Below are 16,049 nucleotides of genomic sequence, written 5' to 3'. Positions count from 1 at the left end.
TCTCACTCCCCAGAAAAATCCTTTTCAGCATGCATACCTTTTCCTTCCCAACTTCCAGTTACATGGGAAGAAGGCAGAAAGGACAGGGAAAGGTGAATGAAATGTGCTGGTTAGTCCAGGTCAACATTCTCTGGGCAGACCACTTCATAATCCAAATACAACATTTTGTGTCATCTTTCTGTGTCTTTGTGTCTCCCTTCAGGACATTACTGGGGTTACTGCCTCTTTAGAAATGCTGACCTAACTAACTTTCACAGCTGCATGTGATCTTTATGTTAATTTACACCTCAATTTAAATGCAGTTGGCAAAGTTCCCAAGGGATTCGGAGGTGCAAGATTCTTCTTTAAGGCCTATTTACATGACAGGGCTTCTGCTTTTCGAGGGGCTTTCTGCTTGCAGTGTAGAAAGGGAAGCAGAATTATAGCCTTTATGGTCATTAAAATAAGAGGTGTGAAAGGGGTACCTGAGAACAGTAGGAGACCATCACATATCATGGACGGGATCATGGAGAAGCTGTGGGGTTTAAGTGGGAAAAGGTAAAGTGAGAAATGGGAAAGCTATTCTGGTTAAATATCAGAATAAGCTTATGTTCCTCTACTTTACCACAAACACTGATTCAAAATACTTGAGAGTTTTAAGTGGATTTGTGATGAAATAGAAACTTATTAGTTACTTATGAAAACCATAAATAGTTGTGAAGGAGTTGGGAATAAATAAAATGAACAGGTTTGGATTCTTCTAAGCAGAAGGTTCTTACTACATTTAACAAGTTCCTTTTCCAGATTTTTAGTAATAAGTCTTGGCATTTTTAATTGGTCCTAAGGTTTTTCTTTTGACTGACTTGTAAACACCTATTTCAATGCTTATTTTAAAACAGATGGGAATTTCCTTGCTTATTTACTCCATGTGTTTTTGCATTCCCACAGTGGACGATACAGTGGTTGCTATTCCCTATGGAAGTAGACAAATTCGCCTCGTGCTGAAAGGACCTGATCATTTATGTAAGTAGAAGGAGTTGGTGTACCCTTGTTTAAGAGAGCCTTGGTAACCTGCAGTGCTCTGTTTACACTGTGGTGTCTGGTTTCCCTCTTTCAGATTACTGATTTCAACACACAGATGAGTCCTGCTCTCAGAAGTTTTCCTCAGACCCAGTTATCTCAGTGGTACACTCTTTTCAAAGCAGACCTTGGCCAACAGTGCAGAGTTCTTCGGCCTTCCATAATTTTTCGGTCATTTCTGTTTGCTTATCCTTTGGCTGGCTCACTTGGTGTCAAGTGCTTTTGTTTAAAATTAATAAAGTACATACCACTGAGTGAAGAAATACTGAGAACAGTAAAGTATGAGTTTCCCTGCAGCTCAGCTCAGCCACCAAGCTGCTCATGACATTAACACATTTCTGTTATGATCTTTCTCTCTCCCCTAGATACACAAATGCATTCACACCATGTGTGTGCACACACACAAAATCTCGCTCTAAAGATCTGAAACCGCATACAAAAATATAACCTTGTTCTTTAGCAGTGGTATTGCTCCAAGGAGTAAAGACCACTGAGTTCTGCTAGCCCATCATTTGGCTATAACACTTTCCTGCTTCATCTGTGTATCCCAGCAGCTGTATATCCCTCTTTCTTGGAAGGAGTCTCAGGATTTGAGAATACTCTGCTAGAGCTGAAGGCAAATCCATTTGTTTAATGAATAGAAGCTCCTGGCACCCCTCTCTCTCATCTTCCAGTGCGGTAGCTGCTCACAAGGCTCCTTCCTTTCTTATCAGCAGGAAATTAATATTAGAGTATTAGTAAATATGATTTACTGTCAGAATAAAAACCCAGTCTGTACTGCTTGACCTCTCAGTAGCACAAATTGTTGCAAGATAAGTCAGGCTACCCTTTCCCTTTTCCAAAAGTCTTTAGGAATTTTCTGCCGTACAGACTATTTACGTCTTCTGTGTTTGTCAGTGTAGGTACAAATATGAGTGTCAGCAAAGATGTGAAACACCAAATCATTTCACTGCCTTCATATTTTCTTTCACCTCACAATTTTATACACGATATCAAAACAAGTGATGGCTTACTGGGGCTGTACTATGGCTCCCTCCTTGTGTTGAGAAAACACTGAGTTCTACAGATTTAAAGCTGTGCATAAAGACCAGCAAATTACAGGTTATAGACCAAGCAAAAAATGTATTAAGTTTTTGTTAAAAGTTCAAATGCTGCCTGTAACTCAACTTTAAGGGGCCCTTTGTGTATTCCTGAGCTGCCCCAGTATGGCTGATATTATTTTCCCAGTACATGACATGTACTCTTCCTTTCTCTCTTGTCTTCTTTTCTAATATAGATATTCTCTTCCAAGGTAGAAAATTTTGTCCTTTTGTTATTGTTTCAGTGAAATTGAGCTATAAGACAGCTCAGAGAGAAATGAGATTTTCTGGAGAGATGGATCTAAAGCTTCACTCAGGCCGTATCATATTTCATTACAAAAAGATTTGAATCAGCAAGGTCTGCCTCAGTCACTGGTTGAGATTTAGATTAACTGCACTGTGTAAACATGAATATGTCCAAATATATCTCTTTCTTGTTTCAGATGTCTCCTTGAATCTTTCTGTTCACTCATCAAAGGATTTTATATATGTATGAGCTACAGTCAGTTTCAGGGGGAGGGAGTATTTTCCCCTGTGAACTTCGGTTGTGGGAGAAGTCAACAGGAGGCTGATTATATATACACAAGTCTTAAAACCATCTCTATTCCTGATGCATGCAGCCTTGCCAAAAACAAATAGATGGCCAAGTGCATCACAAAGGAGGAGACTGGTATCACTGAAAACCAAGGAATTCATCATTACAGTGAAAATTCTTAGTGTACTGCCTCGGCAACTTCCTTCCTTAATTAGTTCCCTTAATCCATAATGAAAAGCAGTGAAATTACTGCAAATGCATTTTTGGTTCCCTAATTAGAAACTCAATACATGCAAATAAAAACTTTTTTTCTTTAATTTGTCTTTGAAAATATATCTCCATCATAGATTAATAGCATGCCTTAACTGCCTCACTGTGATAGAGTTTTTCTGCGTGTGTTCATAAATATATGTGAAAGGTTTGCAGCTTTACAATCTTTCGCAGTGAAAGACCCTGTTGTTTTTAAATAACTACCAGAAACGTTTTATCGGTGAATGTGCTGTAAAGCATAATCTGGAGTTGGTGAATGATGAAGCAGACCTAGTTTCTGACTGTTGACTTCTATTTAAAGAATTATCATTACTTTTAATATGACAATCAGAAGTAGCTACTACAAAACAGTAACTGAATTAATGCCCTTTTGGGGAACTGTGAATACAGAGAGAGATAGAGGGAGAACTCAGGAGGGTTCAGCACCCACATTCCCCTTCTACTCCTCTGGGATAGGTCAGACTGCTTTTGGAGAGGAAATGGGATTGCTGTCATACTGATCTTTCTTTCCTGGATATCCTGCTTTCAGTTAAACGTCTACCACAACAACATGTGGTTAGTGACCCACCTTTGAACTGCAAGAGGGTACAGCAACTTAGCAGTGCTCTGGGCCAAGGTCTGAGTCACGCTCCACATAGGAGCGTGACTTACTGAGGGTGAGTTAAACAACGGCAAACATGCCTAACAAGGAATGGATTAGTATGTCTGGAAGAGAGTAAAAACATGACCTATGGGTGAGAAGGGGAATGTGAGCTAAAAGTTAAAGGTTTGAACAAAGACAAAAAGCAGATGGAAGAGAAAAAGGAAAAGGAAAGTGTGCAAATGTGAATAACTATGGGAAAAGAGTTGCAGTATTACTAATTTTTGCTGTTGTTTGGGGTTCTTTTTTTTGTTTTTTTTTCTGCTCTCACTTCAAATTGCAATGCTCTGGTTTCCTGACATTTTTTTTCTGTTTGTCAGATTTGGAAACTAAGACTCTCCAAGGTGTGAAGAGTGAAAACAGCCTCAGCACCACTGGCTCCTTCCTTGTAGAAAATTCTAGCATTGATTTCCAGAAGTTTTCTGACAAGGAGATCTTAAGAATATCTGGGCCTCTCACTGCAGACTTTACTATCAAGGTGAGGGTCATTGGTCATTGGTCATTGACATCTTAGAACAACATAAGGTAAGACAAGAAGTGCTAGAAAGATGAAAGAGATTTTTCTAGATCTTAATTTTCCCATAGATGTTTATCACAAAGCCTAATAAGGGCTATCGCTTGAACTCTACATGTAATTCTTTATGGTTGTATGTCTAATGAAAGCCTCACAGGAAACTCCTAGGGAGAGAGAGACTGCATTTATGTCAGGAAAGGCATATCCAATATATGCCCTAAAAAGAAAAGATGAACTCATTTCAAGAAAAGACAGATTACTTTCTATATGCACTACTGAGGTACTTATAAATCAATGACATGCAGTTATCTTTGTCTGTGATAAGTAGAAAATACATCTTTGGCCCATGGCTTGTTGGGTGTATACTAGTGTAATTGCACAGAAGACTGAAAGAAAGTGAAAAGCTCTAAAATAAAGGGATAACTTTGCTTGAGAAGTCATGGCATCATTTTGAAGTCCCGCTTTTAGTTGCACTGGCAATAAGAGGAAAATTGTTTCTTCCCGTTAGAGCATTTCTATTCTTCCAGGTAATATAAAACACATTGCTGGAAGCAACGCAAACATTCTGTGGGAAAACAAACATACAAAAATGAACATTTGGGAGTTGCAATAAAATAAATCATTTTCCAGTAGGTCCAAGGAACCTGAAGGATTTCAGCTGTAAAACTGCAAAACCTGTATCATGTCCAGGACTATGTAAATTTTTCACTATGAGCCCCAGAGGTAGATGACATTTGCTTTAACCTAGAGCTAATGGCAGCTAGAGGTTTGAACAGTGTACTGGAAAATGTCCTAAGTGATTGTCCTGGGTTAAGCTGAGCTGTGCTGGAGTGGGTTAGCTTGGAAAGTAGCACAGTCCTGCAGGATGTCCTCTGTCCATCGTGGTATGTTAGCAGCTGAAAAAGCAAATTAAAATTTTCAGGACTCATTCACAAGGAGAAGCCTGGACTAAGGAATATGTTCCTTCCTTTATGAATGGCAGAACAATGATGACTTGCTAAAATAGATACTGTTCTGTTGTAGTGTGTTTTTAAGTTTCTTGTTTTTGCTCCCCCATTTTATGTATTATTCCCCCCCTGTTCGTTGTAAGATGGTTCTTCCCCCTCCAGTTTTCCCGCCACAGAGCCTTTGGCAGTTATGTTACCCCTGCCCCTGTTAATTGTCAATCTCCCAAGTTACATAACTGCTCCTCCCTTATCCCACCATATAAGTAAAGTTTTCCTCCTCCCTGAGCCCAGTCAATCACCCCCCCACTCCTCCCTACCTTCTAGAACATTCTTTTCTCTGGGGGTTGTGGTTGGCTGGTGTCCCGGGGCCCCTCCTTTGTTCTATGTTTATTGGATAAGTTCTTGTGTCAGTTTTCTTATGTACCTCCCCACATGTTCCCCTATTGGTTAGCTGGGCTTCCCCTCCCATCTCCATCCCTTCCCTGTAAAACTCTGTCTTCCCCCCCCCCCCCCCCCCCCCCCCCCCGTGTTTGTGGCCATTTTGCTGGTCGGTGCCCTCCCTCCGTTGGTACCTGCCATCCTTCAATAAACCGACATTAACCCCCAGCGAGTGGTCGCTCCCTTTCCTCGTCTTGTCCAGCGTGCATAATCCAGTCCGCGATTCAGCCCAGCCCGAGGCCACAACGCCAAGGGGGGCTGATCTCAGATGCAGCGGAGGCGTCGGCCGTTTCCCCTCTAGCTAGCCGGACTTGGGGCCGCATATGCCCCCGCACACTGTTCAATTCAAAATATCTAAAACTCATTTATCTCTTTTACAGATGATACAGAGATGGCAAACATCAGTGCAATGTAAACCATATTTCTCACTTTGTTTTATTTCTGCTGTCTGTGAATGTCTGGCAGAATAGTTATAATATGTTTGTGGGAAACAGCTAATCACATAGACCAATTGTCTTGCAATGGCAACAGGAGGGTTCTACTCTCTTCCCTATCTTTCCACAGTTGTCTTTTATGACAGAGAAAATAACCTTTATCCCTTAGTGCTTGCATTTCCTTCTCTATCAAAGCAAGGTAAGAATTGCTCGTTAAATCAAAGGAGTAATCTGTATAAATGATGACAGTCCAGCCAATGTGATTGTACAAGTTGATTAGGCATGGGCAACACAGACAGTGCTGAATTGAGGTGAAATTATTTTGAGTTCTGCTATGTGTTTGTACCTTTGAAAGTCAAAGTAACCTGACTCATTAGGTGTTAAATCTGTTGTCTTTTTTTTGGATATAGAAAAAGATGCCAAATGCCCCTAACCCACTGTTCATGGTTGTAGGATCTTTTCTAAGATATGAATTAAATATTGCATTGGATGAGGTACTAAAAAATTCTCTTCTCTTGAATCAAAGTACATTGTTAATCAACAGCTATAGAAAATACTTTGGCTATTCCTTCATGCAATACAGATATTATTCTGCACTATTAAATTATTTTTCTAACAAGGTTTTTTTCTTCTGGATGTTTATTTTATTTGATTTTACCAGATATAAGCATGCACAGATGCGTGTACAGCTGCATGCAATCCAAGATGCTACCTCTCAGTCATGTCAGGCTTGGAAATTGTTTTTCATACGTGTTTAATCCATGATGATTTTCCCTTCAGGTTTTGAAGTTAAATTACTTGAAAAAATCGGAATAAATATTTCTCTGTGGTGTTAGTAAGCTTTTCTTACAAAGTGGGATCTCTTTGGGTGCCAAGATTTACTTTCCTGGGCCAGGGTAGATTTCTATGCAAACAGATCTAAGTGAATTTGTAGATGTACCAAAACTCTAGTTTTAGAATCATTGTTCCCAGAATTATTCTTGTAATGCTTTTCACTTCACCCTGAATGCTCTTATTCAGAGGTCAAGTTAGATGCCTGGATATAATTCAGAAGTAGAAACTCAACGTGAGAGTTGACACTTAACTTTCCTTATTGGTAACACGAAGTGCTTTAAAATTGCAAGAAGAAACCTCATGCTGTTCCTGGAGGAGCTGAGTTGTATAATTACTGGATTTCTTTACTGTGTAGTAATCAATGATACATTCCTCCTGTGCAAAACGCTTTGCAATCTTTTCACAAGTTGTGTAAATAGTAGAAATAATTCAATAAAACTGCTGTATTTAAAAGAAAAAGTTGTTATCACAAAATTGAAGCAGGAGCAAAGCTTTTCTTGTTCTTATTTTTTGTACTGATCATTTGAGAATTATGTCTCCACTGTAAACTTTATTATTTGAAAGGCAGAAGACCTGGCAAATGTGCCAGTAAACTTAAATCCCACTAGAACTACTTTTCCTGAATTCTGATGATTTCTCTGTGTTGATGTTTTCAGTACAAAATTCTGGGTCTCATGAATAGAAATGCTTCTTTCCTGTAAGAAAAATGTGTTTTGTTTGACATAATCCCGAAGAAATTAAGAAATTAACTTTCATTTGGAAATCTGTTTCTGTGCTCTAGAGATAAGAGTAGTAATATCACACAGGGGGACCTGCCCGTTATGGCAGAGCTGCCCCTAATCTGCTTTGTTGCTGGTGCAATGTTAATTCACTTTTCTGTGCTAAAACACCTCCTCTGTTGGTAGTGTACATTTCAGACCCTAAACAGAGAATCTTGGGGTACTCAGTTCATGTCATGCATCTGCTCTCCTTTGAGCAGGATGAAGCAGTACTGTCAGACAGGATCTACAGATGTCCATTTAATGAGAGCAGACATCACCTGGTAACTGTAAAAATGAAATGCATTGGTGGCAAATATGAAATGTATTAGTGGCAGGCTTACAGGAACCACCAATAGCAGCTGCCAGTGAAGAGTGAGGCTGGCAGCCTGTTAGGATCTGCTTCACAGGCTGATTGTTGCACTGCTAGGGCCTTAATCCTGTGGCTGAGGTGTGAGCCAGCAAAGACCATGGAGTTTAAAACAGGGTCTAGTGAAGGGCATTATCTAGGCTTGGGTTTGGTTTGGAGGATAAATAGTTGTAGGCCTAGATCTAGGCTGGACTATGTTTATTTTGGTTTTAAATCCCTAGTATTGATGAGGTAGTCATAGTGTTTGCCCAGACCAAGTCCTTTGCATGAGGGATGCATAAAGTTGATTTGCACAAATGTTCGTCTGGAGGCTTTTAGAGGTATTTAGATTAGGATTGCATTATATTGATGTTGTCTTTTTGTAGTGCTAGGACTGACAAGCCTTGGCTAAGTGCTGCTGCCAGGAGAGACTGTCTGGTTCTTTTTTTTTTTTTGTGCTGGTGGCTGGGGTGTGCTGCTAGCTGATTAAGAAATGGAGGGGACTGGGTTCACTTGGACAGAGTTACTGCTGAAATTAGGGCTTTGGCCACCAATTGTCCAAAAAGTCATAAAATGCATCTCAAAAGTGGATGCTGAATTACACAGAACTCCAGAGCTAGCCAGACCGCTGTTGGCTCAGCTGCAATCTAGCACTGGCAGAAAGTGCTGGTGAGATAAAGGCATTTGATAACAATCCAGGTTAGCAAAAGAAAATAAGGTTGGGACTTAGTCTAGACTTCCTGGGACTTGCAAGGGCATGCAGGAGATAATGAATGTACAGGCAGCCAGCTGGCAGAGAGGTTGATGGGCCTTCTCAGTCTAGGGCCAGGATTGGATTAAATGTTACTTTGAGCAAGGAGCACACAGTGATTTACTTTGTGGCATGAAATAATTTATTTCAGCACTGGCTTTAAGGCAGAGGCCAAATGATGCAAATTTGCTCGAGCAGCAAAGAGCTACTGTTTATGTTTCACATATTGTTGGATATTTGAGGTATTGTCATATGAGGATTGGGAGTGAAGACAGTAAAGCTCTTCTGTGCAATTTAGTTCTGATGCTGGCAGATGTTTCCAGAAGACATTATACCTCATATTTGGGAGAAGGCTTCCTATTAGGTGGGAAGTGGTGAATCTTGGAAGCACTGACAGCTTGGGATTAAGATGGTGCTCCTGGTAGTAGATGAGATAGAATTAAGGCTGAGTACACAGAAATAGTAATAGTTAAAGTTTGGTGTAACTGATTCAGCTTTTGTGCATCTAGAAGAGATACATAGAATATTGTCAATTTGTTCTAAAGCAAAAGTACCTCTTGAGATATGGGTCTTCCTGAGGTCATTTTGGCGCACTGCAAATGGGATTTAGCTGGAAGCATGTCTATATCAATGGTTTTTATCAACCTATGTTTATATTCAATGCTTCTTTTCCAAGTAATAGTCATAAAAATCACCCAATCTGATCTCCTCATATCCAAAAAATATACAATTTTTGTAATAATTTCTAGGTCAAACTCACAAGTAATGATCAGCCTGAAAAGAGATGCAATCCTTAATTATCTTGACTAGATCTTGCGGCAAGTTCAAGAAAATTATTTTTTCTTCCCTCTTGGCAAGTGAGGTGAAATTTATGGAAAACCATGACCTAGATCTTTTCAAAACAATGTGCAGCTTTTATTTCATATCAACCTTTTTTTTTCTGTTCACTATAAATTACTTCAGTTAACAGTATGTAGAACATAATCATTTTCCTAATCGATGTATTTGACCTTTAGGCCTTGCAGTGATTTCCTTAATGAATGATACACTGTGTAAAATGAGGAATGCATCTCATTGTTCAGAACTTGGTGCAATACTTTCACTGATTCTTTCTGGTTCTCCCACTCTGAGAAACAGGAAATTATTACTACTGTTTAGCTCCTTTCTCCTTTACTTCTGTGATTGATATCTCTGCCATGATAATTTGCCTCTTTCCTAGTGTCTGCTTAGATTTACAGGATGGTTTGGGTTGTAAGGAACCTCAAGGATTCTCTAGCTCCAACTCCCCTGCCAGGGCAGGGACACCATCTAGTAGATCAGCTTGCTGAAAGCTACATCTAGCCTGGTCTTGAACATTTCCAAGGATAGAGCATCCACAATTTCTCTGGGCAACATTTTACAATGTCCAACCATGCTCACACAAAAGAATTTCTTCCTAATATCTAAACTAAAAATACCCTCTTCCAGTTTAAAACAAATATTCTTCGTCCTGTCTCTACATGCCCTTGTCAAAAGCCTCTCTTCAGCTGTCTTGTAACCCCTCTAGGTACTGAATGGCTGCTGTAAGGTGTACTTGGAGCAGATTCCCCAGCCTGAACTACCCCAACTGTCTTGATGCCTTAGGAACCTAAAAATGAAACAACACACACTTTCAAGATATAAGTGTAGGAGGTAATATGAAGGCTGGTCTTTATTGGGGACCTCCAGGGGCAAATGTGGAAAATTACCACAAAAGCCCACCCACACTGGGTGAATACAGATTACAGAATACTGAATACAGAACTTTAGCAAATTAGCCTGACAAAAATCACAGTTTAGGAGCACCAGTGGTGAAGCAATTCCTCCCCTAGTCCCTTCTAAATCCTTCCCCCTTAGATAGCCCTAAACTTTCTTGATAAAAATTTGTCTCGAAGAGCTGGTTTTTAGCCCCAGTTTCCAGAAAGAGCCAAGATAGGGTGCGGGCTTTGGAACATGCTTTGTCTTTCTGCTTAGGAAAATACTGAAGGCAAGTTACAATAATAGGCTACAAAGCTACAAGTATATGTGTAAAGAACACAGAGAATATATGAAAGAAAAAAGATAAAAATCATAAGGCATCAGTCTCAACCTTTTCTCATAGGATTGGTGCTCTAGCCCTCTGGTCATCTTCATGTACCTCCTCTGAACTTGTTCCAACAGATCAGTGTCTTTCTTATGTCTTACTCGATTTAATCTTTACTTTTTATCAAAGATGTTCCATAAAAAGTTTATTCTTATTTCCATTCTCTGTTTTTTTCCTGGTTTCAATGTGATTATACAGTCACAATTTTTAAAATACACTTAAAAATGTATTTGTGACTAGTGTTTAATTGCATAGATGGATATTTTGAAAGAATAAATTTCCTGTCAATAGATCTATAGTTTAATAAAATGTAATAAAATTATTTAATGTCTATTTTATATAAAGAGATATTTTTACATAAATATATATGCTGAAAAAGAGTGAACTTAAACTCTACAGTTACTTGAAAGGAAGTTGTAATGAGGTGGGGGTCAGTCTCTTCTCCTACGTAACAAATAATAGGACAGAAAGAAATGGCCTAAAGTTGTGCCAGGGGAGCTATAGATTGAGCACTAGAAAAGGTTTCATGGCCAAAAGGCTGATTAAATGTTGAAACAGGCTGCCCAGGGAAGTAGTGGAATCACCCACACTGAAAGTGTTCAAAAACTGAGTAGATATGGTGCTTAGACACATGGTGTAGTGGTGAACTTGGCAGTGTCAAGTTAGTGGTTGGACTGGATGATCTTAGAGGTCTTTTCCAACCTTAATAGTTTTATGGTTCTGTACACATAATAATCAGGACAAATAGATTTTACCTGGCTGTGTACTTTTCTCTCTGTTTTTCTTCCTTTCTGCAAAATTCTTTTGATCTTTTTAACTGATGCTGCATCCTGAGCTGATATTTCCAGAGGAATATCTAAAACAACCTTACTATGATTCTGAATAGTAGAAGCTAATGTGGACAACAGTTTTTAAATAATTAGCATATATAATTAATTGGGGTTTCCCATAGACGTTATTTCTTTTTTTACTGAACTCACATTTTAGTCTGTCAAAACTTTGGGTGCTTTCACAGATGGTTTCCATTTTAGGCACCATTCATAAGCTTTTTCCTTAGCAAACTTGGTAAGCTCATGATTGACCCTTTATCCTGCTCATCTGTGCATCTGGCTAACAGCTCATGCCATAGCATGTGTCCCTGACAGATTCCACAGTCCTTCATCCATTGCAAGAGTGGGTTATTGGACCGTTATTTGTTACCCAGTCATCAGTTCATGGGAATATCTTCTAGGAGGATCTGTCTAGGACCTTTGGTGAGGGACCTAGGAAAAATCTAGAAGAATTTTAGATTTAGATTAAAACTACATTTATTTTTTTTGACAAAGTGCTCAGGAAAATTATCTTTCTCAGGGTACTACTGAAGTTGTGTTTTCTTTTTGCATTCCATCTGCTCACCCAATAACTAAGCTAGAATATATTGGACTGAAGTTTTGTTCATTAGACATTGCGCATTGCGCCTTCTGAAAACTGTTAAAAATTTCTATCTTATATTTATGTGTTTGAAACCACAGTTTATGCATGTAAGTAAACTGAATATGATCAAATGTGATTTGGATTTGTGGTTCCTGTGCTCAACCAGTACATCATTTGAAATTACTGGGTGGATGCTGTTTGGACCTGAAGATATGTTACCATTAATTTTACATACTTCTCTAAAATACTGCTGATCTGAAATGTACTGGTAGGTTTTAAGGCGGTAGAGACAGTTTCTTAGGCATGTAATTTTCTATTGCTCTGAAAAAATGCTATTTGTAATTTTTTTCTTTTCTTATTCTGTAATTTTTGTTTACCTATATTTCTTAAATATCAGTCACTTTTTAGTGCTATGAAGGCTTGTTGCCAACCTTGTTCAGTTTTCACAATTTTAATAATTTGTGTGTGGCAAAAAATGCCCTTTCAATTAATTTTATTTTTATCACAATACAATCCTCTTTTTACATTGATTTATCTACTATTTCCATTAATAAATTAAGTTTCATAAATATTCTGCAGTGAGGATTAAGGTGGCTTATTTGAAGGTGAGTTCTGTTACCCTGCTTGTTGATGGTGGTGAAATGGTCTTTCCACAATGACTGGGATGTTGGTATCAAAGCACAGATGCAACACGTCTGGTTTTGGGGTATTTGGGGTTGCCTTTTGTTCCTTGGAACAATTTTGGTCTTCTCATTTGAGAAAAATCCATATTTGTTGCACTTACTAGTGGATTCTGTACAGGTTGTTAATTGTTATAGCTGCTACTGCAGGTTCCATTACTGCCAGCTATCCTAGCGAATCCACTGGAGTGATTTTCTCTTTTTCTTCCTCTTTTGGGCAGAATAATGGAACTGGTGAAAGATTTGAACCTTCTTTCTATTTTGGCTTTGTGAGAGAATTAATCTAAAAGCTTTTTAACAGATTTATCACCTAAAGGAATACTGTTTAATCCAAGATTGAGGCAGGGTGAGCAAGTTTCAAGTCAGAGATACTTTGTAAAATATGTAAATCAGTGACAAGGTAATTTAAGAGTGATTTCTCTGGTTGATTTTGAGGCTTAAATTGACAAGCAAGAGATGGAGCTGACTTTCATAAGAGGGAGTGCCCTAAATCCCAGCTGATCCAACACAGGACTATCACAGTCAAGGGATGTGAATGCAGAAGAGGACAGTAGATATCTTCCCTGGACCTTGAGGGCAGAAATCCTTTCAGCATTCCAAGGGAAGGACAAAACAAACTCAGAGATGTTATGGGGTAGTGCTGTCTTAAAACCTGTGCTTGAAAGCCTTCAGCATCTCTCATTCTTTACATTTATGTGCTTTTTATGTTATTTTAAACAGTCTTGTGAATTTGTTTTCCCATAACAATGTCTGGCTTCTATTTCCTTCAACAAATTATTAACAGCAACAAATCTCTTGTACATCCTCCTTTATTTTTCAGCGCAAGTTATCTCTTGCAATACTGAACCAGGAATACAACCAGCAATATTGAGGCACTCTAGGTAGGGTATTTTTATACTGACATGAGAAGCACAAAATTACATTTGTTAGATTTCTCATTCATTACTTTCATTAGTATCAATCTGATGATTTGGTATGTGGAACTTGCAGAAACCATTCAGGATCAGAATTGGAATCAGAATAATAATATGGGCGAATCCATTAGAACTTATCTAATAAGCATGGTGACATGGAGCCAGTTCGTAGCAGACCAGATCAAGTTGTGTAAGACAAAGTTTGCTGGAGCACTTCCAGAGGAGGACAACAAAGCTGGTGAATGGCCTAGAGAGTAAGTCCTGTGAGGAGTAGCTGAGGGAGCTGGGGAGGAGGAGGCTCAGGGGTGACCTTATCACTCTCTACAACTGCCTGAAAGGAGGCTGTAGCCAGGTGGGAGTCAGTCTCTTCTCACAGGCAATCACTGACAGGACAGGCGGACACAGGCTTAAGTAGCACCAGAGGAGGTTCAGGTTGGACATCAGAAGGAACTTCACTGAAAGGGTGGTAGATAGGCATTGAAATCGTCTGCCCAGGGAAGTGGTGGACTCACCTTCCCTAAAAATATTCCAGAAACAACTGGACATGGCACTTAGTGCTGTGGTTTAGTTGGCATGGTGGTTTTTGATCGAAGGTTGGACTCCATGATCTGGGAAGCCTTTCCAACCTTCATGATTCTATGATTCTGAGGTACAAAACAATAATTCCCTTTCTCTGTCCCCATTTTGGAACACACACACACACACACACACACACACACACACACACACAAGAAAGAAATGGTGTCATTCCTCCTCATCTACCCCCAACTGCATACAATGAGAACATTTTATTGAATGCACTTTTCATGGCTCAGCTGTACAAGTAACGCTAATAATTACTTGGTTATGACGGCTGGTTATAAAGTGCTTAAATTTTGAAACTGTCCAAGTAAACCACTGCAGTTTTGTAGATCAGGCCGTATGTTCTTCAGAGAACAAAAAGAAATGGTTCAGGCATACACTGCCAAAATTAAGCAAGAAGTGGTCGGGCTTTTGGGAACTTTACTTGTTTGGTTTTATGTGAACTAATAAAATTTTGCAGCTACAGGAAAAACCAGAAAAGTGCAAGGGTGAAGTCAGATGTTGCAGTCTCCTGTTCAAAGAGCAGGTCAGAATATCTCAAAAAGATTACACACCTTTTGTGTTCAAAGTTTTATTTTCTTGTTTTCTTGTGACTTTCTGTGACATGAACCAAACCAAGTCTGCTGAGCAACAGTTTGTGCTTCTCTTGCAGCATCCTACAGAGGAATTAGAAAAATTAGTGTCAAAAAAGTCTAAAAGAGATATTTTTTCCCCAAGGTCTTTCAACAGAGAAAAAAGATATCTCTGTTGATAGTGACTGTAGGCTAAAGAGTGGATAATCTGAAGACTGTAGTTTTAACCAGTTCCACGGATGACTGGTGCTATTCTTTAGGGTCAACAGCCAACTGGACATGAGCCAGCAGTGTGCCCAGGTGGCCAAGAAGGCCAAGGTGACAGAAAACAGTGACAGAACAAGAGGACAAGGTCTTAAGCTGTGCCAGGGGAAGTTTAGGCTAGACATTAGGAAAAATTTATTAATTAAAATAGTGATTAAGGGAATCACTTCTTGGAATAGTCTGCCCAGGGAGGTGGTGGAGTTACTCTCTGGAGATACTTGTAAAAGGACTGGACAGGGCACTCACTGCAGTGGTTTACATGAGGAGGTGTTAGGTCATAGGTTGGGCTTGATGATCTCAAAGGTCTTTTCCAACCTACTTCATTCTGTGATTAGCTGATTCTGTGAAACTGGTAAGGGCTGCTCTGATGTTAGGAATGCTCCCAATTCCCCTGAAAGTTAAAGGAAGGCAAGGATGATATCTGGGGAGTTGTCATGCACAAATGCAGGGATGAGTGCTCTGCAAGATCTGGATACTTCTGACTTCAGCTATTAATAACTTTAGATAGGATTTTGTTTGCAAATATAACCATCAGTTGCTGTTTTTTCTAGTTCAGTTATCTACGTGTGCAAGACTCATTGTTATTTAGAGGACTAGCTTAAGAGTCTCAGGTGATGGCCATCTCTATTTGGATCTTTGGAACTTCTCATAGCTACAAGGATATTGCTAATACTGCAAAGGTAAAAAATTTCATCATACTGCAGAGCTGAGTATTTCAAGGTGTGGGAGCTGGCCCTGTGCAGCCAAACCACGACATTTCTTACAGCATTAACTATCAGTTCTCACTCTGAGTTTTTCAGGGCTCAAGTAGCTCAAGTTTTTTCCTGGATAAAGATCTTAGCTCTAACAAGCACTAAAAATCAAAAAGAAGTTTTTGCTATGTGGAATCACAAGTTATTGTTCCTCTTCTGTTTA

The 16,049-nt window shown here is 39.2% G+C and overlaps 1 protein-coding gene across 1 annotated transcript in view; it reads left to right on the top strand.

The window, feature by feature from the left end:
- Positions 1-16,049, top strand: part of ADAMTSL1 (ADAMTS like 1) — a 312,537-nt gene that overhangs the window by 187,700 nt on the left and 108,788 nt on the right. The window contains exons 7-8 of the mRNA XM_054289501.1: positions 928-1,002; positions 3,904-4,061. Coding sequence (XP_054145476.1) covers positions 928-1,002; positions 3,904-4,061 — 233 coding nt within the window. The remainder of the gene's footprint in view (positions 1-927; positions 1,003-3,903; positions 4,062-16,049) is intronic.

Source organism: Melozone crissalis, unplaced genomic scaffold, assembly GCF_028551555.1.
Source record: "Melozone crissalis strain CALT ecotype California unplaced genomic scaffold, PUWL_Pcris_2 ptg000005l_1, whole genome shotgun sequence".
In the NCBI taxonomy this organism is placed as follows: domain Eukaryota; kingdom Metazoa; phylum Chordata; class Aves; order Passeriformes; family Passerellidae; genus Melozone; species Melozone crissalis.
Note: the sequence above shows the minus strand (reverse complement) of the source record. Positions and strands in the feature narration are given on the sequence as shown.